At 43.9% G+C, this 23,028-nt stretch overlaps 3 protein-coding genes across 3 annotated transcripts; 1 reads left to right on the forward strand and 2 right to left on the reverse strand.

Moving 5' to 3' along the window:
• The first annotated feature begins 806 nt into the window (after nucleotides 1-806).
• Nucleotides 807-13,206, forward strand: ltv1 (LTV1 ribosome biogenesis factor). Its single transcript, XM_079758889.1, has 11 exons — nucleotides 807-964; nucleotides 1,435-1,566; nucleotides 1,880-2,092; nucleotides 4,181-4,268; nucleotides 4,707-4,830; nucleotides 7,137-7,347; nucleotides 9,011-9,138; nucleotides 9,484-9,623; nucleotides 10,055-10,107; nucleotides 12,083-12,283; nucleotides 12,866-13,206. Exons 1-11 carry the CDS (start codon nucleotides 962-964, stop codon nucleotides 12,977-12,979), a joined length of 1,407 nt encoding a protein of 468 aa, XP_079615015.1. The 5' UTR covers nucleotides 807-961; the 3' UTR covers nucleotides 12,980-13,206.
• An 89-nt stretch (nucleotides 13,207-13,295) lies between these two features.
• Nucleotides 13,296-17,666, reverse strand: ifngr1 (interferon gamma receptor 1). The gene is made up of 7 exons (XM_079758890.1): nucleotides 17,446-17,666; nucleotides 16,744-16,864; nucleotides 16,350-16,549; nucleotides 16,034-16,191; nucleotides 15,262-15,436; nucleotides 14,741-14,865; nucleotides 13,296-14,338 (listed from the first exon to the last, which is right to left on the reverse strand). Exons 1-7 carry the CDS (start codon nucleotides 17,522-17,524, stop codon nucleotides 13,940-13,942), a joined length of 1,257 nt encoding a protein of 418 aa, XP_079615016.1. The 5' UTR covers nucleotides 17,525-17,666; the 3' UTR covers nucleotides 13,296-13,939.
• A 1,628-nt stretch (nucleotides 17,667-19,294) lies between these two features.
• Nucleotides 19,295-22,803, reverse strand: LOC307092031 (uncharacterized protein). Its single transcript, XM_079758892.1, has 6 exons — nucleotides 22,653-22,803; nucleotides 22,244-22,379; nucleotides 21,824-21,917; nucleotides 21,632-21,710; nucleotides 21,276-21,355; nucleotides 19,295-21,126 (listed from the first exon to the last, which is right to left on the reverse strand). The coding sequence occupies exons 2-6, from the start codon at nucleotides 22,308-22,310 to the stop codon at nucleotides 20,562-20,564; spliced, it is 885 nt and encodes a 294-aa protein (XP_079615018.1). The 5' UTR covers nucleotides 22,311-22,379; nucleotides 22,653-22,803; the 3' UTR covers nucleotides 19,295-20,561.
• Nucleotides 22,804-23,028: the final 225 nt, after the last annotated feature.

The following is a 23,028-nucleotide window of genomic DNA, read 5'->3' on the forward strand; positions in this document are numbered from 1 at the left end:
ACTTGATCAAAATAAAATTAAACATAGATAAATAGATGGATGGATAGTTTTATAACTTTATTGTCATTAACAATAATTCATTGTTTACGACTGTACAAAATATCTTTACTCACAGACCAAGGTGCAACAATTAGATATGACAAAGATGTTAGATTACACATATAATTACAAATAGTTTAGCAGCTGGCACAACATGCTTGAGAACCATTTAGAAAGGAGATTCTTAAAATAAGCCTATGAAATATAGGGCAGACAGAATTACTGCACTGTAGTTAATACGGCATTGATAATCTTTGAAAAATATATAAAACACAGAAATATACATTAAGAAATAACACAATAAAACAAAAAAAAAATTAATAACAGTATGAATATAGTTATAGTGTACTATGAATAAAGAATAGTAATAAGAAATATATAAATATATATATGTAATATACAAAATGTGACTAATTTAATAATGCACACAAATAAATTACAATTATTATCTTTAGTCACATTTTACAGTTGAGAAAAATCATGATTTAACTAATCAAAATAATAAAAACTAATCCATCGTCAATTGATTCGTAATGTCTAGGTAGACATCGACTGTACCAATAACGAAAATAAACAGAGGGGGGAACGGTTTTGTTTTTCAAGTAACTTTTTTAAAAAGTACTATGTGGAGTCGATTCAATAATACACTCTGAAACATGAGTTATTGTTTTTTAACTTGTATATCCCGCGCGTTTCCAAACAACCCACTAAACTAAATGTGTAGACATCCCCCGTAATGGTAGAATGGTTCTTTTCCATAATGGCCGTCCCAGCATGGCGGCGAGGAACCTAACGTGGATAAATATTGATCCTTTCCTCTTCCCTTTTAACGCCCGTCTTTGTTAACTGTTGCCACGGTTTTGGTTATTGAAAACATTTACACAAACTTACTGAACGAAACCACCACACAACCCGCTTAACAATGGTAAGTTTTCCTTTGCCGTGTTGTTTAAGTAATTTCTTGTTTCGTGAACAACATCTAGCAGGCAACTGGACACATGTATCAGACGACTATCTAATATACCGATAAAGAGATGGATTATATACCTACATATTGTTAGTCCAGCAGTGTTCGTCGACCTGTCAACAATATAGTCCGCGTTTATTAACCTTAGTGTGTATTATTAGTGTACATCTTGACGGACGCATGTGGACATGGTGGCTACCCTGTATAAAGCGTGATCTATGTAATATGTCATATTTTATACCGGGTAGCATTCTAGTCAACGTTCTGTACATAGAAGGTTCATTTATATTGCATATATTTTATGCTTTAATTTACGAGCCGTATATGTAAAATGTTTCTATTAATTTGTCCTGTCCATACACAGTATTTCTCCGCTAGACAATTTCTTCGTGACTTGACAAATGGTTGTTATCTCTTTCCTTTTCCAGCCTCACAAGAAGAAGAAGTCGTTCATCGAGAAGAAGGCTGCTGTGACCTTTCACCTCGTCCACAGGAGTCAGAGGGATCCGTTGGCAGCAGACGAGAAGGCTCCGCAACATGTCCTCCTGCCCGTCAATAAGGTACGGAGCATCGTCTGCATCGACTAGTGATGCCTCACAGAGTGAACTTGGTGGTGTTCGTTGTGCGCTTTGTTAGTATTGGTTGTCCCTGTTGGAATCCAACCCCTAATCCTCTTTACATGTGTTGATAACGTGCTCTACCAATTGAGCTACCTAGGACCATCGCATCCTCACTTCATTATTGCTTGTCAAATTATACTGGCTTATTAAAGCTGCTGTAGGTAGGATTTCAAAGCTATTATTTGAGTAATTTGCAAGGGGTACCTATAATCCTGGTGTATGCGTTCTAGAAGAATGATGTCACTGTTCACAGGTGGAGGCAGAGAAGAAGAAGGAGGAGCAGAGGAACTTTGGGGTGTTCTTCGACGACGACTACGACTACCTCCAGCACCTGAAGGAGGCGGTGCCGACCTTAGAGTGGGTGGCCAATGAACCCGCTAAGTCAGGACCTGTTGACCTCAGGGGAAACGACAATCAGCAAGAGGGAGATGATGAAGAGGAGAAGAAACAACAAAAAGGCATTTCTGTAAGTCTGGGAAGAAATGGGAGAACCACAAGAATAACTGCCAACCAGTATACTGATAGATCGCACAATGTACCACCATTGCCCCACTCTGCCTAGGTGGCTTTACCGGGTCACAGGGTGACGATGAATAAACCGGTTTGTTGCAGAGATGGAAGACATTTTGCAGGCTTGTCACGTGTTATCTATTGACAAGTCAGAGCTCTCCCTTATGGCGCGTTTCCACCGGAGGGTTGCGGTTCGGTTCGCAAAGGTGTGGCACAGATTGCGTTTCCACCGCCAAAAGTGGGCGTGACCCGGACTGAGCCGTACTGAGCCGTACTCGTCTCGCAGTACTCCTCCGTTGGGGTACTGAGACTCCTGAAAGGGTGCCGGCAAGTTCGAGCTACACACACCCTCCGATGATTGGTAGACAGAATCGTCACTTCCGGGCGACATGGGGATAAAAACAAACAATCAGTACCCGCGAGGTATTATTCTGGACAATAGACGCGCGAAACTTTAACGTGGGTGAACAAGGAGGTGGAGACGTTCCTCTGCATTCTTGGGGAGGAAGACGTGCAGAGGGAGATTGATGGAGCAGTTTTTATTGTTTTTATTTCATTTATTGTTTTTTTATTGAGCAGGCTACATTGTGTCGCACTGCTATGATGTCACAATGTTTACGTATAAGTGTACCATAAGGGTACTGTCGGCGGTGGAAACGCAACCTCGGAATTGAGCTCGGCTATACCGCCCCCTCACTACCGGAGGCGAACTGAACCGAACCGCACCCTCTGGTGGAAATGCGCCATTAGTGTGGGTTGAGGGCTGGTTTAACCTGTGTCTGATGCACCCCAGGTATGCAGCCTCAACCAGCCCAAAATACTTATCGGCAATGCTCGGAACACGTGAGGCTGCTTAAAACAGCCGTCAACCATAAACACCCACATATATATCACAGTAGTGATTATACATCAAAATTAATCAACGTGTGTGTGTGTAAACAATAGCTATTCTTGTTCTAAAGTATGCAGTGTTTCCCATACATAGACCAATGTGTGGCGAAGCTCCACAGAATCAACACAGAGCACCACAAATTGATTCCCTTTCTGTTTTTCTTTTTATTGCGATTTTTAAATATAAATATTCATTCATCTCCTCATAGCACTCTTTCTCCCTGACATTCTCGTTCACACACGCATACGCACACGCACACACAGAGACGAGCGTGCATTCGTGCCAGTGGTGGGCGGGTACACTTATAAACAGCTGTTTCACCCGCTCCTCCTCTCAACACGCCTATCAAAGGAAAACCCGAAGCAGTGGGATATTTGTCCCAGAGAAGACGGTCGGTGACTGTTTAGTATGTTTAGTATGATATACTGTGCTCAAAAACACCTGCCCAAAATTATTGTTAACTCAGAAAAGATAATGTTAGCCCTTATGGACTCAACGTTATTGATGTTGAACATCCCGTACCCTAAGTCAGCATAGATAACGTTGGTAATGCAGCAAACGATGCGATTAATATGAAATGCGGTAATAGCTGAGATAGGCTACGGTGTTAGACTGGGTACCCCCAGCCCGTTCTGCTGGTGATTTGAATTCGCTCTGCAGCAGGGGCTGGAGAGCAATATATTTCTTTCTGTTTCCGATCCGCTTTTACTGGAGCCAATCACCAAGCTGTTTTTTCTCCCTGGCGCGCTATTGGCTGGTTTAACACAATGACAACAGGGAAGCGATTGTAGCGATCGTTGGTCTGATTGGTTGAAGGACTATTATTGTTTTTATTATTACATTTATATTGTCACATTTTGCTATCGATTTTCCTTACCCAAAAAAGTTAATTACAAGAACACCCCCCCTTTCTGTCTGTGGGAAACACTGGTATGTCACATGAATTAACCTTGTGGTAATGTCGGACTATAACATGTGTTACTTTGTACTATATCTATCTTTGTGCTAATGTATATCACATGAATTGACCTCCTTGTGCTAATGTCAGACTATACCAGATGTGTTTGTACGATATCTATCTTGGTGCTAATGTATATCACCAGGAATGCCTTGTTTGAATGTCCAACTATAACAGATGTGTTTGGTGGACAGGTGTCTGGTATCAATCTGCCCTCCTCAGTGTTTGCCTCAGAGTTCGAGGAAGAGGTTGGTATGCTGAACAAGGCGGCCCCTATATCCGGTAAGAAGCCAGTGCACAGAATACTTGTCGATAAAGATCTAAGTTTCAATACACATTTTTCCGACTGCAGTTACATGGACGCAAACAACCTGACTATACCGGTTTTTGTAAGGCCAAAATCAAATCATTGGTCTGTAGCCATAAAAGGATTATTCCCAGAGATGTTTTGTGAAGTAAATAAAAATTACTGGATAATGACTTAATGTAATGGAACTGCGTTGTAGTGGGTTTGTTAATATTTAATGTATTCAGAATCAGAATCTCCTCATTAGCTAAGAAAGTAACCATACCACCAATGAATAAACATGGGATGTTTGTTGGGGGACTGCTTGTACGTGTAGGACCAAGTGTTTTTATTAGGGTGAGTATCTGAGAGGTCTGCCACTGCTTGTGGCTCTCCTGAGACACAGGGGCTGATGGGTAATGATGTCTCTACAGGGCCGCGGCTCGACCTGGACCCCGACATCGTGGCGGCTCTGGACGAGGACTTTGACTACGAAGACCCCGACAATGTTCTTGACGACGACTTCATCCTGAAGGCCAACGACCCCAGCGGAGTGGAGTAAGAAACTGATTCTGGGCTGATGTTGTAGCTGGCATTCAGATGTTGTAGCCCTTCAGAAGGATGTTGTAGTCCATCAGACGGATGTTGTAGTCCATCAGACGGATGTTGTAGTCCATCAGACGGATGTTGTAGTCCATCAGAAAGATGTAGTAGTCATCGCTGTTAGGGTTGAGCACTGAAACTTGGTTCCAGTAGGGCACGGGTTCCGCCATAAACGGTAGTACCGAGATCGAATAAGAACACACATTTCGGTGCCTCATAACCGTGCCTGACTTTTTTTTAACGCCCCCTGCCCCGCCCCCATGTGGTTGTGGCGTCAACTTGCGTTATTGCGGTGCGGTATACCGGTTCACACCGAATAACGGTGTGTGTTTTCGTTATGATATGAATTTTTTATATACTGCCATACCGGTGTATTTGATTACACAACGTTCGGAACGCTGCGCGACTCTGTTTCAGACGGGACCCTTTTCAATGTTGCGCTTCTAAACACGCATGGTACGACTACGACTTTCTTAATAGGACCATTACTGCCAGGCGTGGTATTTCAGGCCAACTGGTAAAATAGAGTGTCACGGCTATCAAACATATAAACCATTAAGCCTATGGGCGCCTCGGGACGGACTTGTCAACGCGCTGCGGCATCACTTACTTGATGTTGTTTTGATTGAAGATCGTGTGTGTGTGTGTGTGTGTGTGTGTGTGTGTGTGTTGCAAGGGTACGTGATTTCAAAGTAACAAACAAACTCAAAGCCGATGCATGCATCCAAAACTATCTATTTAAAACCAAATAAACAAATCAAAAACGCATATTTGCTTCCAATACTTTCTTTTCTTTTCAAAACTTGGGAACTAATACGGCGCGGTACCGAGCGGTTGAAAACAATGTTTGCGTCTCCTGTGGCTGCCTTGCGCACCTGCGTTATATTACTTAATATGGCTTTGGCAGTAATGAGGGTGCGCTAACATTTTCAATCAGTTTGACCTGTTGCCGACCCTCTTCTGACCTATCTGTATCTAATGTTGATGGTCTTCGGTTTGAAATTTGAATCAAAATAAAAAATGGAAAATAGCGAGTACAGTGCTGAGCGCACCTTAACGACACCATTCCATTGAAAAAGGGGTGTATGGAAGCATTTTGGATTTTACACCGTGGGTGGCATTAGTCAGCAGGCATTCTAACGTTGCCTGCTGACTATATTCTCGTCAGCAGGCAATATAGTGAATAAAAAATTAAGTCGGGCCATGCTGCCTTGTTCGAGTTGAAAGCTGTCGGGGCGCCCTCCTTTCGTCAGTTATTTGAAAATGTTCTAATGTTCAGAGGCACTGTGGTACTTTTATTTTCTTTCCATAAGGGTTAGAAGTCGGCCTACCCACAAATCTCACAGATTGTTCATAGCTATGTCTACCTGTGTGTGCCATGGACGTAATGCGCTCTGAGCGCGCACTCTCGTCAGCAGTTAATGTTAACAAGACAGCCGCACTTGTGTGTCGGAAATTCCGCTTGTTGTGTTTAGAAATGTTCTATTAAAGTTGTGTTTTTATCCTACTCTGTGCTGTTATGAAGTCTGTAGCATTGTGAGTGTGAGACTTTGATTTCCACAAGGAATAAAAAGAGCAACATAAAAAATCTTAATAAAAAAAAATAATAATAATAATCTAAATATGGGGGGGGGGGTCGACTGAATTATGGGCATTCGAAATTCGTTCGAACTTAATTATTTGAAAAAGTGACAGCCCTAAAACCCGAGCAGCATAGCTGTGTACCTGCCTGCTTTCAACAAGTAATTATTATTATATGTAATTATTTAACAAAATATATATTTATCAGTCACAGCAGCCTTAACTCTTTGTGGAAGTCAAGTAATTTAATGCCAACCGTAAATCTTGCATATAAAGTAGGCTAGCAAACACCGTTGCCATTCAACAGCGTGTGTGACAACGTGTGCTAAATGTCCTAAACTTCAACTCAGTATCCGCTGACTTTCTGCTTAATGTGAAACTCAAACGCAAGGCGTGCATGTATGCAAGTGTGTGCGGTTTCGTTTTTTTAAGTACCGGTTCGAGAACCGTTGTAGCACCGGAACCGTTTCAAAAGTACAGAGAAGGCACCGGAATTGGATAAAACCCAAACGATACCCAATCCTAATCGCTGTGTAGCCCTGTATTTGCAACTTTTTGGGTGTCATGATCCCATTTTAGGGTCAGGAAATACTTGCTCCCCCAATTTAACCCTCTCTGCACAAACAAATAAATCAGTGTTAGTTCTCCCTCTGAACATCTAATTGTTTGAATGTTTCCAGAGGGGACGGAGACGACGATGAGTGGGAGGACACAGACTCTGAGGACGGAGACGTTAACTCAGAGGGGGGTCTGTCTGGGGAGGGCCGCAGGCCGGGCGAGTTCCTCTTCATGGACGAGGAGACGAAGAGCCGCTTCACCGAGTACTCCCTGACCTCCTCCGTCATGAGACGCAACGAGCAGCTCTCCTTGCTGGATGACCGCTTTGAGAAGGTCGGCACTCACCTCTGAGATCATTCATGTCTTCATTCATGTCTTCGCTCACCTCTGAGATCACTTAAAGGTACGGCCACACTGACCGCGTTACGCATGTTAGAGGCGTAGAGAATCAGCATTTTTGCATAGGGAAACATTGGTTTAGGCGCGTAGGCGCTTTATTTAGGTGCGTAAAACGCGCTAAAGCAGCGCGTTTTACGCACCTAAATAAAGCGCCCTACGTGCCCAACGGACCAACATGCTCCAACTCGTGACGCTTAGCCGCGATAGCCAATCAGCGTTGAGCTTGACCCGATATCACTGGCAGAGAGACGGAGGATGCACAGAAGCAGAAAGAACATGGACGACCAAGTAAATCGTTTCAGTGTGTGCTGAAACGATGACGAGGTGGTGAAACTCACCCAGCTGTCAGTGCCTACGGAGGATGTCATGCACTAAAGTTTAGATTCTCTGCCCGAGCCCGAGCCGACCCGCGGTCCGGGTCGGGCTAATATTTCCCACCACTATCCTCGGGCCGGGTCGGGCCAGGCCTTTGATCGAGTGTTCGTGTTTTTTTTTTTTGTTAAATCATTGCTTTATTGGCCTAATCTGAGAAGATATCTATGCCATAAACAGAAATATTATAGGCCTTTATTACACGAGTCTTCTCAATGCCGTCTAACGCTCCATTCACTAGCATGGGTAGTAGTCCAGTAACTTGTCAACCCCAGCGTCTTCGGTTGCTAAGCGACGTCAACGTCTTTGGTGGACTAATTCTCTGCTGATTAACACTACGAATGAATTGTAAAAAGACACCATGTGAAGTAATTTTTTCTTTTTGGCAAGTAGCCGTGTAATAAGCGGGATAATGTATAGAACGTCACCGGTCATTATCGAAATTAAGCCCCTTCAGGGCGAAGCAAGTCCTGTTTGTCCTGTCGGGGCGTATTTTCCCGATAATGACCGGCGTTCTACACATTATCCCTTACATATATATTTAGCAGAGTAGGCCTAAGTAACAAATGTATACAAAGTTACACATGTATTCAAAAAAATGTCGGGTTGAAATTGGGCTCGGGCTCATAATTACAGTTAATGTGTCGGGCCGGGCTCGGACAGAACGTGCACGGGCTCGGGCCGGGTTGGGCTTAATTTTCTGGGCCCGATCTAAGCTCTCTCATGCAACCAAACATGGCGGCGTTTGGGTTTCCTGCTCTCCTCGAACTCCCACAACAAATACAGCGCAGGGATGGTGGTGATCTCAGCCATGTTTGGGTGCGCGTTGAACCATTTTTGTGACACACAATGATCAAGTGTCAGGCTAGGCGCGTTACGTGCGGCTGCCCTGATATTATTCACGTCTTTAGGGGTAACAGGGTTGGTTAGTTGTCTTACTGCTGTAGACATGAGGCCTGGTGGAATACAGTTGGCTAGAGGGATGGTTAGTATCTGGGGTTAGTTATACCATAGGCTCAACGATCTCGCTACGATGTAGAATATTGGAGAATATTTTGTGGGGTGAACTTAGGCGATAACAACTATATTGACGCTACATGTACAAAAAACCAAACCAAACCTATTTCTATTTGTTGATGGGAGTACAAGTGGAGCCTCTTGAGCCTGTGGAGGCCTGCTGGTGTTCCTCCTGACAAACCCTGTGTGTACGTGTGGGTGTTTGTAGTTTTACGAGCAGTTTGACGACGATGAGATTGGTGCCCTGGATAACGCAGAGTTGGAGGGCTACATCGAGCCGGACAGTGCCCGCCTGCAGGACATCGTCAACGAGTACTTCAAGCACAAAGAGAAGGAGTAGGTCCAACCTTCTATTGCTAGATTTTAGCAGGGGGTTTGATCTAGGGAGACATTTCCATGACTCAAAATTAATCAATAATAGATTCATCTTCAGTGAAGATGAATCAAGCATTCATTTCTTTATTAGAATCAACATTATCATCCTCCGATAATGTCATGTTGTGCCCATATCTGTCTGTCTGACTCTGTCTACCGGTCTCTGTGCCGGTCTCTCTGCCTGTCTGTCTGACTGTGTGTGTGCTTGTCTGACTCACTGTCTATCTCTCTGTCTGACTGACTCGGTCCGTCGGTCTCACTGACTGACTCTGTCTTACTGACTCTCTACCCGTCTGTCTGTCTCAGGTACCAGAAACCAGACGACCTGGGTCCTAGGGGCCTCCCCTCCCTGAGAGAGGAGGAAGAGGACGATGAAGAGGGGCAGGAGATGGAGACCCTCGTCATCGAAGCCCCCGCCGAGAAGTGGGACTGTGAGACAATCATCAGTGAGTCGGGTTGGAATGGCAACCATACAAACTAACAAACTAAGTAAACAATGCCAGAAACAACCAAATATTTGAGTCCCTTGATTACAGGACCGGGTACAGAAGGAAATGTCCGTTTGATAGAGGTTGGTTACCTCAGCAAATCACGGGAAAAGTGATGTTTATGATGGAAAACAAGGAAATAGAATTGTTTCTATCATGACAGCTGAGCTATCTAAAAAAGCTTGAGACTAGATTAGTAGGCATTTTTCGACATTTTGAATTTTTCAGTATCTCTTAACAGTGAATTTAGCTTTAACATATTTGAAAATCATTGAATGTTAACGATAGTAAATTAATTTAATACATAATTTAATATTAATAAATTGTAAATTAAGAGGTTTTCATATAACTGTAATTTAATGTAACATTGTCTGTCTGGTTTCCTCCAGGTACATATTCAAACATATACAACCGACCCAAACTCATCAAAGAGCCGCCCCGGGTATGTACTGTTCATCTCATGTTTAGGACACTAGCATTATGCTAGGTTCTGTGGTAACACTGATGTCCCCTTAACCTCATGTTTAGGACGCTAGCATTATGCTAGGATCTGTGGTAACACTGATGTCCCTTTCACCTTATGATTAGGACGCTAGCATTATGGTAGGTTCTGTTCTTGCACCGATGTCGCTTGGGTACAAGTTGACCTTAAGTGCCCCTCAAATATATGTCTAATCAATTTTTTTTAACAAGAAATGGCTAATTTCAACCCCAACAGCTTTTGAAATAATGTTTTGGTGCCAAACGAAACTGCTGAAAAGCATTCTAACGTTCACAGCTTGGTAAAGCCCACTGAGTCAGTTTTTGCAAAGACAAAAGTCTTGTCACCTTGTCATATGATGCACCCAATCCTAGATTATAGCCTCACCTGGGATCAATAATTGATCAATCAATTAGTGGGTGTGTATAAAAAGAACCCCAGCACACCAGACCTTCATATCAACTGCAAGTTGACCTCTGACAACATGCGTAAGATTCACCCTTAGACCAAAGCGTTGATTATTAAGAGGCTGAAGACCAGATCCACTGCTGAGACGGCTGACACCTTCAATGTGTCTCAGCGTCAAGTACAAAGAATAAGAAAAATATTTGAAGAGACTGGAGTTGTTTTTGACAAGCCCAGGTCCGGCAGACCTCGCAAGACAACTGCTCGGGATGACCGTTTGTTAGCTCGAAAATCTAAGGCCAGCCCCTTTTCCACTGCAGCAGAGCTCCACCAGGCCTGGTCCACTCAAGTCCCCGTGTCAACCAGACCAGTTTGTTGAAGTCTGTCTCGAAATGGCCTCCATGGTCGAATCAGTGCCCAGAAACCAGCACTTAACAAAAGGCAAATAGAAAAATGTATGGCATTTGTCAAGGCCCACAGCCTGCTAAAAGGATGGATGCTGGAAAAGTGGAAGAAGGTGGATTTCTCAGATGAATCTTCGGTTGAATTACATCATAGCCGCCGCAAATATTGCAAGAGACCTACTGGAGCCCAGTAGGTCTCAATTGTTGAATTTTTTGCTCAATTTTTCAATTTTCACATTACTCTCTGTAGGCGACAAAACTTTTGTCTTGCCAAAATCTGACCTTTCTGTGTTCATTAAATGATCAATCTTTCTTCAGTGAAGCAAATTTATTTTAGCATATTAAACTTAATGTGGGAGGGTTTTAGCTTTCATATGAGCCATTTCTAAAACCAATGGATTAATTAAAAGTCAGGTCATACACTGTTGTTTTTTACAAAATTGATAAGTGACAAGACTTTTGTCAGGGACTGTAGAACATCCATAGCATTGTCATAACTAGTTAAACTGGTAAAGCAAGGCATTAAGACTGCCAGGAAAGGGGTCAGATTTCCACTGTATTGTGCAATCCCAAGAATGTATGCACTCAGTATACCGGTTATATTCAATGTAGGCGGCACTACTGTACACACAATCCTGTAAATACTAATGCTTTTAATATTGAGTTTATCATTTTTCTTTTGTTTCATACTATTCATACTTATTATTATTTAACACGGTTTCTTATTTATTTAGTTTTGAGTCTGTTGTCGGCCGCTGATGCAACCAGGTTTCCCCTCGGCATGAAGACGGATCCCAGATATCTCTATCCAAGTGTCCGTGTTAGTTGACTGTAGTAAGGCCCATTGCGACCCTCCACCTGGGGGGCTGCCCCGCTCCACCTGGGGTGCCGTTCCTTCCATTAACAGGACACAAAGGGGGCGGTGTTAAACTGGTTTATTGCAGCATTGAGGAGAAGGGTACTTGCAAAGGATGATGGCAGGTGTGCCACCTCAGCCAGCCCCATCAGGCACACTCTGGGCCAAGCAAGGCTGATAAAACCAGCCATCACCCGAACACGCGCTCCACAATGACATACAGATGGGTAATGAATGTGTCCCTCCCCCCCCCCCCCCCTCCCCCCACCAGACCAAGCCCATCAGGGTGTCTTTGAAGCTGGGCATCCCCCTGGATGTGCTGCCCACCCGGGGTCTCACGGCCAAGCAGACCGAGCGCATGGAGCGCATCAACGACTCGGACCTGCCGCGGGTCTCCACCCAGCAGCGCGACAAGGAGGAGAGTGCAGAGGAGCGCAAGGCGCGCAAGCAGGCCATCAAGGAGGAGCGCAAGGTGGGGGCAGGTTCCTCTCACGGTTGGGGGAGGGTGACCCCCGCTGGGGGGCGCCACTGTTGCACCCCGTCTCCTGACTAAAGTGTTTTTAAACCCCCTCTTGAAGAAATCTATGATTATCACAGCCATCTCTTGTTGGGTATTCAGTGTTACTCGCGATACCGACTTAGTGTTGGGTCTGGGTGATTATTTTGGAGCAGCCATATCTCAGCAGAATTTTATAACGTTTAACATTTCTCCACTGTATTTCTATTGCGGAAGAGCAGGTCTCAAATGTTTGGTGCCAGAATTCCCATAGGTGGCGTAATTCGTGAAATTAAAAAAACGTACATTCCTTATTTCGAATGCTGAACATTTTTGCTATTTCAACCCATAAGGTCTGTAGGTTTGAATTATTTTTATGGTAGTTATCTACCATGTTAAAGTGTTAAAAAAAAGGTATTGACTTGTTATTTACATTTGGGTTGTATCCGAGATCCATTGGTGCTATTAAGTTTAAAGCCTACTTTTGATTGTTCCTCATTTTTAAGTTTCTGGTAAAATAAATGATGTTGATGAGTGTGCGATGTTGTGTTTCTACAGGAGAGGAGAACGGAGAAGAAGGCCAACAAGGTGGCCTTCAACCGGGAGAAGGTCCGACAGGAGAAACAGATCTTGAACGTTCTAACAAACATCCAGGGCATGAAGCTGTCCTAGAGCCAGAGCTCTGCTCCAAAAGACTTCTTTACTCCAACTCCATGTGGGTTTTGCCTGGTCGCTGGTCTGGAGCCCCAGAGGATCTGCAGAGCTGTGTATTTACGACCGAGGAAAACACGCCTCGCGTGACCAGCGCTTAGCTGCTCTCCGGGATCAAAGGTCACTAACACAGGAGTATCCAGACCCCGTCTGCCATTTTTGTTCACCTATATAATTAAAGAGTCCTAAGGGATGGCTCCCTTGAGTGAAATCTACAGTGTTTTATTGAAGCTTTGAGGGTGATGGCAGAAAAAAGAGCCTTTACGCAATCACTTTTTATTAGTTACCGTCATAAGAATATACAATGCAACTGTAAAAATACCAGGAAAGTAAAATCATGCTTTAGACCTGGACTCTTGACTATCCTGATTAGCAAGATACCTACGTATGCATTCCTCTTTGGTCCACACGCCCTTCATTACATACTTTAACCCAGGCGTTATTTAGAAACAATGTTTAACAAAAGTACAAAAGGGTGTGTCACTTGTTGCAGCGGGCGGGCACACTCACTCCAACCCTTGGTTCTTCAATGTTAAGCTCTGGTGGACCATTAACTAACAGCATAATGTCATAACATTTGTCAGGGCCAGAGAATGTTGGCTCCTGAATCGTAATATGAACCTTGAACTGAATTCAGTTCCATCCGTCCAGCTAGCGTTTAATCCAAGATGGCCCCTAGGTGAATAGCTCATAGGCCTCTTGGGGGAGGGAGGTGGGGAATTTGCTGTAGCTAGTAATTAAAATAAGTGGCCCTCCATGCATGATGGTGTGCTCGAGTCTGCTGTTATCACGTGTTTTGGCGAAACACGTTACTTTGCGTTGGTTACACCTGTCCAGCAGATGTCCACTTCCACCCTACACACCAAGTTTCCAAAACGAGTCCAGATCACAATCCAAATGGTGCGTGTGCGATGCTCTGTGCTATAGGCCATAGGTATGAACCATGTCCCTGTCTCCCATGTCAAGGTAAGGGAAATGGGGTCGGTCGTAGTCCAACACAGGTTTGCGTTCGACCTCGTCCTCCAGTTCTCCCCCCTCCTGTTCAGGATCCTCCTCTTCAGGGTCGTCCTCTGACCCGTCGATCCTAGCACTGTACAGGGCACCGAGACGACCGTCCCCAGGACTTTCTGACAATGGGTCAACCGACAGGGTTTCCTGGTCGCTTGTCTCTGTCAGCCTCTCTGCCGAGTGTGCAGGGTCCAATGGTTTGTGGGTAATGACCACTGATGGACTGCTTTGCCCATTGGCCCTAAGGAAACCCACCCTTTCGCTCTCCGGGTCCATGATGTTCCTCTGCAGGTTGGACCAAGACTTTGGATCCTAATAAACACAAATTACATTCAACCACACACTCATTTCAAAGTAAAGGCCTTTGTATAAATTAAACTTGCAGAGAGAGAGCTCCCTTTTGTTCTCCTATGGAAGATGTTAAGTTATTTAGCAGTGACATTGCCACTGATACGCAGGCCAGGCCAGTCTCCTGACTTTAGTTTACCTGTCCCCCCCCCCCCCCCCCCCCCATTGAAAATTAACTTTACCTAAAGTTTCCCTCTGAAAATCACGTACATCCATTGTCTGTTTAGTAAAAGTGCCCTAAAAAGGAGGATCCCATCAAATGATTGGTTGATAATTATTCATGAACCTAGTTTGAAGAAGAGTGAAGAATGATCTGAGGAATATTGACGTGGCCCAGAAAATGAGTGGGCCACTGGCCTGACTCACCAGGATTGGGGGTAAAGATGGTAACTTTAGGAAGCAAGCCTTGCTTTTCCAGACCATGAAGCCCACGCTGCAGACCACCAGAATGAACGACGCCAGCAGCAGTGCCAGGAACAGCCAGTAGTGTTCTGCAGCACAGTAAACCAGGATGTACTTATTGTAAGACGCTTTTGATAAAAGCGGCTGCTAAATGCCCTAAATTTAAAGGTTGTCTCCGGTTGTTATTCCAAATCAATACATTGGCAGGGTTCCTTCGAATGTCCTTTCTACCTATTTTACCAACGGGTATAAGTCTATTTATCCGCTAGTGGAGAGTTCACAAGTGGGATTGTCGACCAATAGTTATGCTTACAACCTGGTGTTGTAAAAGTGGTCAAATACAATGTTCAGTTGGATCCATTAGAATTGGGATGAATGTCATTAGGACAGTAATTAACTTTGGGCTCAGTCTGGACCAAACAACCAGTGCTTGCTGATGCACGCACACTAGGAATGAACACAAAATTACTACTGCTGGATTTTACCTTCCACAGATTCCTGCTGGCCACAGATGGGGTCTTTGTGGTTGAAGTTCATCATGTAAATAGAGTTCTCGAGCCAAGCATTTAACGAGAGGCAGTGCTCTTCCTTTTTGGAAGGCAGCATGAAATCCAACTTGCACGTTTCATTTTGTTCACCACACTTACCCCGTTGTGTAAGCTGTAAAGAGCACAACGTTAATACTACTGCTCCAACACTACATTAGTACTACCACTGGTCCAACATTGATAATACTGGTCCAACACTTCATTCCTACTACTGGTCCAACACTACATTCATACTACCAATGGTCCAACATTAATACTACTGTTCCAGCACTGCTTTCATACTACTACTGGTCCAACATTGAAATGAATTGCATAAATACTACTGGTCTAACAAAACCTGAATACAAAACAAGATAAGTACTGCTGATCGAACAGTGCAGTCTAAAACTACATTTTTACTACTGGTCCAACACTACATTAATACTACTGATCCAACCCAATCATACAGATTGTCTGATATTAATACTACCAATCGTTCTTCATTACATTAAACTACCGACGGTCCAACACAATTGTCCAATTCTTAACTACTGATGGTCCAACACAGCATTAATACTACTGATGATTCAACACCAACGCTACCAACTGTCTAACATTAATACTTCTGATGGTGCTAAACTAAACAACTGATGGTCCAACACAACACTAATACTACAAATCGTCCAACACTAAACTGCTGATGGTCACACAAATTTTTTATTTCTCTTACGTTGTCTTCAGTGACATCAAAACCGAGGAGGATAGGGTCCGATGTCTGGATGTCTGCGACCCATTTGAGCTCTTGGCGGTTCTTCATGGGGTTACGGAAGGTAACGGTGGCCACTTGGCCGTTCACAAGCACCTCCACTGGAGGAAGATCCAAAGTGCCTGCAGAGAGGGAAAAAAACAAGATGACCACATGACCATTAGCATCTATTTTTGTTTTCCTTAGCACTACTTTGGATTTTTGATTAATAACGTTATATCCATCTATCTAATCCGAGCATGAGATAGATCATTTCTGGTGTCTAAGTGGCAGGACTTACAGAGTATTTGAACAAAACTTTGGTGTAGTTGATTGAATGTGAACTTTGGAGACGTGGTCCTGGTGGATTCCTGCCTGCCGCTGACGGCGGAGACCGATACCGTGTACGCGTCTCTGGCACTCCGAAATGAACTCCACACTTCGCCACTCAAGTTGTACTGGAGGTACTTGGTTTTCTTGTTGACCGTAGTCCTGCCCTGGCTACACACCCACCCACCCACCCACCCACACACCCACACACCCACACACACACACACACACACACACACAGATCATTTATTAACTGAAGGGAAAGTAATCTGGTCAGTTTTCTACATGATTCTACCTTCAGTCTGCTTTGAGAGAGAAGGATCCAGTGGGACAGTACGGGGGGGGGGGGGGGGGGGGGGGGGTACCTGGTGGGCATCGAGCTGATGTACACCCTGAAGAAGAGGTCTTGGAGCTGCTGGCTGTAGGTCCATGAGACCACCGTCTGGAAGTTGTTGCAGAACACCGACACGTTCACCGGAGCAGGAACTACACACACACACACACACACACACACACACACACACACACACACACACACACACACACTATTGATCGGACGATCCTTTAAATATATTTTAAATACGAGGCATACATGAATCTGTAGCCAACTCTGCAACCGTCATCAGTCTACTTTCCTTTACCACTTCAACTTAGGGGCTTGAGAGAAATGAAATGCTAAATTAGGTTGTGAAAAAAACAAGCAATTAACAAACAGGGTTGCTGTGGTGTTATGTGGTGCTATGAAGGGCTTAGATATTTTTCACACCTTCGGACAAAGGTCACCAGTAGGCCTAGGCCTACAATACTACAACACATTTCATGACCAGGGTTGAGGTCTAGGACGGGCAATTAATCGAATCATTCTTAAATAAATACGACCTGGTTGGTCAAAGACACCAAACCAAAGACGTCATATGTATTTTCACGGATTTAGAAGTTTACTTTTGCACAATCATGGACCTACTAACCTAAAAACAACATATTTAATATTGTGTTTTAATTCATCGACCGAATGAATGGTTTAGTTGGCTTTGTTTGACAACAGAGCAGGGGTTATATTCACTCACCAATCGACGAGGCACATTGGACGCAAATGACAAGCCAGAAAACCCAGGAAATCACTGAGCACATGGTCCTGAGCTTCATAGTATTTATCTATTGATCATCTGATGGCATTTCTCTTCAGATCGTCCGAAACAGGGAGGATCGGCACAAGAATTGATATTATCGCTAAGATTTAGTGAAACTGGACAGCATTTACTAAACCTACCTTGACGCTTGGTGCCTTTCCCAGTGCACCTGACGTCACCGCACCCAAGCAGGTAAATTTCAGGTAATCTCCTCCCTCATGTCGGCTCTTTTCATATGAATGCAATTGATGCAATATTTATGCCACCTAGTGAACACACATTGTACTGTTTCGGCAGTCCTGTAGTCGCTTTGTTGACCGGATGCATATGCACAAAACCTCGTCTATCGTCCGCATTGATTTCATTCGGTAAATTAATATCGCTTACTGGTAAAACAGCCCCAGTGAACACCCACAACAATGACGTTGGCTTACAATAAAACACACATTCAAATCACGTTGATCGGTCAGAAAAGTCAGAAATATGGATCCAGGTGCTATACTTTTCTGAGAACTAAAGGGAGTAAAAACGTGGTGATCGAAGTGAAAACTTGTAAGTCAATAAGGTAGAGTTGAAGGGATAATAATTTTCACATTATTGGATTGGACTAAACCAATCCAACCATTAAACCCCCGGTATATTTTAGGCCTACACCGTGTAATGAAATAAACTCACAGAGCGAAACAACAGAAAGATCTGCGATGTACTGGTGTGTTGTGTTCTGATTTGTGTTAACATTGATCGGGAGACTACAGTCTCAAGTTGGTAAAGAGTTGGAGCCGAAGTCCTGCATGAAAAACCTCATGTGCTCTGGTCTCTCAAAAGGTAAGGAAGGGAGCCCAGATTCCGACTTGATCCGATTCTTCTTCCGAAAGCATGGTGTACATAGTCAGTGCCCGCATCGGGACGGACCACAAGCCATCGTTCTCGTTCATCCTGAACTTCCATACCTGGGCAAACCTTCCCAGCAAAGTGTTCGGTTCTCCTCCGCCCCTCACGGGCCGGCTGAATCCTATAATCACCTCTGAGTTTGTTGTAACTTTCTTGTATTAAATAATCAGGGTTGATCATCTGAGGCTGTTTTGCACAATTTACATATTTATGCATTATTATATATTTATTGATGTTTTGACTGTCTCAGCCATGACATGGCACTCGTATACTTTTGTATAGTAATGATCGTTTTAAATTACATAAATGTATGCACCTTTCTTAAGTAGAGGCCAGATGCAGCTAGCCACAGAATGATCACCAGATGGCTCCTGTATACAACTCATGCATAAAAAACCATTCTGAGATGTTAATACCGTGGGTGACTTATCGTTTGACGGCGTTGACTACAACATCCGAATCATCCTCAATGGCGGCTTGAACACAATTTATTATTACAATAAATAGTTAAATGGCTTGTAATGTGAATATGCTACATTTAACACGATTTGGGTCTAAACGTTTACATTTCTGAACCTTCTCTTTTTTTCGTTAAAGAACATGTTTGCTTTTACTGTTTTTTTCCACCGACCTGTGACTCATGATTGTATGTGGGAGGTTACATGGATTTCCAAGGAACAGCGATTAGTAAGTTGTTGCAATACGCCTCAGCCCTACCTTCTCCTGGAGGATAGGTTGTTAAAAAATTGTTAAATAGTTAAGTCCTGCACCATAATTATTTTTTTTAAGCTACAACATAAACATGAAGAATAACTGGTGGGTAGAGTCTGTACAGTTTTCTTCATGACTTTAATAACAAAATATGTGAATGACAAATGCATGACAGTGTCTGATACAAAGTTAGAGAACGTTCAGCGTTAGAGTTTAAGTTTTGTACTTTCCAAAATAAAATATAATACCTAAACTAATCCATCTCCAACCTAATACCTTAACGCAGTGGTCTCAAACTCGCGGCCCGGGGGCCAATTGAGGCCCGCAGGATGATATTTTGTGGCCCCCTACTTTACATCAAAGTTTAGTGTTAGTGCGGCCCGCGCGTTGTTGTCAAACGCACATTTTTGTTAAGTGGCTTGCCACGCTTTTTTATCACTTATGATAGGGTGACCAGACAGTCCCAATTTTGAGTTGCGTGTCCTGAGTCCCGACAAAAGCCAAAGGACGCTTAAATGTCCCGGTTACCACCAACCACTATGAAATGTCCCCTGTTGTCAGCGATTACATAGCCAACGTGATCTTATGATAGCCCGATCATTATCTTAGATTTGGTCAGTTGTGCTCCTTTTTTCTGTGGAATAATTGATGCGGCTCAGCCTGACCCAGAATCTACCTCCGGCGGCCCCCAGGTAAGTTGAGTTTGAGACCCCTGCCTTAACGTAACCATCTGTAAAAGATGACCTTACTATCGCTAACAGCATACCCTAGCTATCGATTTAGCAATGATAACCTAAACATGTATCTTCCAATTGGTTTAAGCTTTGTACTTCAGGACATTGTGCTCTTCACAGTGACGTTGCTGCTCATCACCTTGTCCTCTGGGAATCAAGGCAGGGTCGAGCTTCTCGCGGGGGTCAAAGGATGACATTCATAGATCAGCTGGGGCGTGACAAAGGTCTCCAGTCTGCTGATGAAATATTAGCATGCATGATACACAGACCTTCGTGGCACGCCATTACTCATCATGACTCCCGAGGAGACTCGACATGACTGTAGTAGTACAAGATTTCCCCGAAGTCATTGTTTCCAGACCATCAAACACTATGATAATCACCAATAATGACTAGCTTGTGCTCATCTGCCAGTAGGACAGAAACCTTGTTGGCTTGATATTCTAGAAAACCCTGGGCTCCTTGGTTAGAGGTGGCTAAGGGACTCACCACGCTTGGCATTGCAGTGAAGAAAGTCGCTTGCCTCTGGAATGAGCTCCCCATGTCCCCTCTACACACTTTGGAAGGCTTGGTAGTCAACGTCCCTGGGAACCAGGCTGCAAGCAGGGGCAGAGCGAGTCTCTTCACACAGATTTGGACCACAGAGTTTCACAGACGGTTCCTCTTGGCCGTAAACATGTTCTGTCAGGCTAGCTGCTCCGCCTAGGTGCGACCCGTTCAAGGTCTCGCTCCAAAGCGCTCCTGTTGAACAAACACCAGACACGGAGGAGCCGACGCCACACAAGATGGAGGTAGATGTGGCATGCTTCGAGAAGGGCTGTACTCAAGGTCTACCTGCAGACCATCTGTTGGGAATGAGCTCATCGAATGATATCTTTTCATGTAGGATGAACCCTTTCTACTTACTAAAGGCTGCCTCTGTCTAGTCAGCTGGAAAATAGGCACCTGGAAATCTGGACTGGGGTCGTACGATGCACCCCTCAACATGCTGGGATTGAGCAACGACTCACTGAGCACTGCCGGCAGGGCACCGTTCAACCCCTGGGCCCCAAAAGGAGGAGCCTGCAGTAATCCAGTCCCAGGGACTGGATTGTAGCCCGGGTTGCTGTGGCCCATGAAGAGCCAGGGAGCCGTGGTGGAAGGCAGGGAGACCTGGGGCAGGGCCTTACGCATGGCGTTCTCCACGCTGGAGACGATGTCCGCAGAGACCTTCTGAGAGATCCCCAGAGAAGAGGACACACAGTCAGCTCCAGAGCTTTGATGGGAGTATACACCCGGGCTGCTGCCAGGGAAGAGAACCCATTAGAGAAAGTCATACAATCGTGTCACATCGTCATCAACACACCCTGTATCTGCTATATTTACTTCATGTATAGATTTATAGCTAAAGAGAGGCACCCAATAGAAGATATTACTGCGATATATACCAACCATGTGATTTTGTCATCTTTGACCTCTTTAGGGGAGACAACATAGACAGAGCACAGGGCAGGATTCTGCGGCATTAGTACCTGGGAAATGATCAGCAAATCATTCAAACAATTGTTGATCCTTGCCTTTTAATTCACTCGATGATATGCAATAATCAAGGCACAAGTCAAATTTAAGATATAAACAAGATTTTGTTTTGTTGTTTAAGTTTAAGTTTAAATTATGTCATAAAGATGTATTTATAATTTCTAGGCATTATATAATTACAAAGTGACATTTAAGTTGTCATATATAGTAACTTAGACCATAAACGTCAGGTATAACTCTGATATACGCATCGATATAAAGCCCTGTACCTTGTGATCTACTGGTACCATATCTAGAAGGGGGGAGTTCTTGTATTTGCCAACGTTATACCACAACTTCGTTTTAAACCTATAAATAAAGATAAATTAAAAGAAAAAACATATTGAACATGACTTCATCGTTTAACACAGATAATTGATGACATCATGACACTACTGACTGCAAGGAGGAGGGTGACTTACCGTGTGATGAGATGTAACAGGAAACCGGTGATGATCATAGCAGCAACACTCAGACTCAGGATGATCACCGCCAAAATAGTGTCAGAAGAAACGGCTGAGAAAGCACAAAATATATAACCTATATCAGAGAAACATCCGTGCTCTTCCATGATCCCCAGCCACTAGCTCATTACATTTCTTCATTCACTAGAGAGAATGGCTAAATTGACAGCATGCTAGCATGTTCGTTACCACTAACAAGATGCACAAATATGCATATTTTGGGCAGACGCTATCCAATAATACTCAGCATACCTGCCTAGACCCGGAGACCTGGATATGTGGAGATGGAGATGGGTGTAGCTAAGAACAGCAGGAATAGCAAAGGAGAGGGTTGCCCAATAGATGGGGACCGGAGTTGGCTTAGGGTTTAGAACTTACGAGTGGTGAATGGGATGTCCTCACTACTTTCACTGTAGAACGACGAGACACTCCTCACGTTGACCATGTAATCCGTGCTCGGCTGCAGGAACTTTTCCAAAATGTAATACCGTGTCCCAGACGAAACGTTGACTTCCTGGCGCAGAAAGAACAAGGATTCAACGAATAAATGGTGTCTAAACCTTTAAAAAATAAATCCAAATACATCCATAGTTCCACTACAACAGATATTGGTACTATTAGTAGTACCCTAATCATTGAGTTGACATAGAATCATTTAAATTTTTGTAATTATATATTTTTTAAGGGAGATTCTGATTCTGTTTGTACAGGTCAGTAGAGAGACACAAGAAATTAGAAAGTTATTGACACGTAGATGAACCGGAGTCTCTGGGGAATGTGCTCCTACCGTGCCTTTCTCTCCTGGTCTGCGGTAGGTCACCACGGCAGTCAGTTTGAAGATGGGTTCTTTATAGTTTGTGTCCCACTCAACCAGATAATTCCCATTTTCTGAGTCTCTTCTCACTGAAGTGACTTTAGGGGCTTTGGGTTTTACTGGGGTGGGGGTTAGACAGTACATAGAGTTCACTAAGGAGCAGGATGGGGTTAGACAGTAGAGAGACCGGTCATTAAGGCGCAGGTAGGGGTTAGACAGGTGTAGCCCGTGGAATTAGATGCCACACAGGACACAATGACTTTCGGGGTTTTTGTAGCATTAATTTCTTTTAGAACACAATGATTCTTGTGAGTGTTATATATTCTAAATAAACAGACTATTAGCTTAC

Source organism: Pollachius pollachius (genome assembly GCF_949987615.1).
Source record: "Pollachius pollachius genome assembly, chromosome: 2".
Taxonomy (NCBI): Eukaryota; Metazoa; Chordata; class Actinopteri; order Gadiformes; family Gadidae; genus Pollachius; species Pollachius pollachius.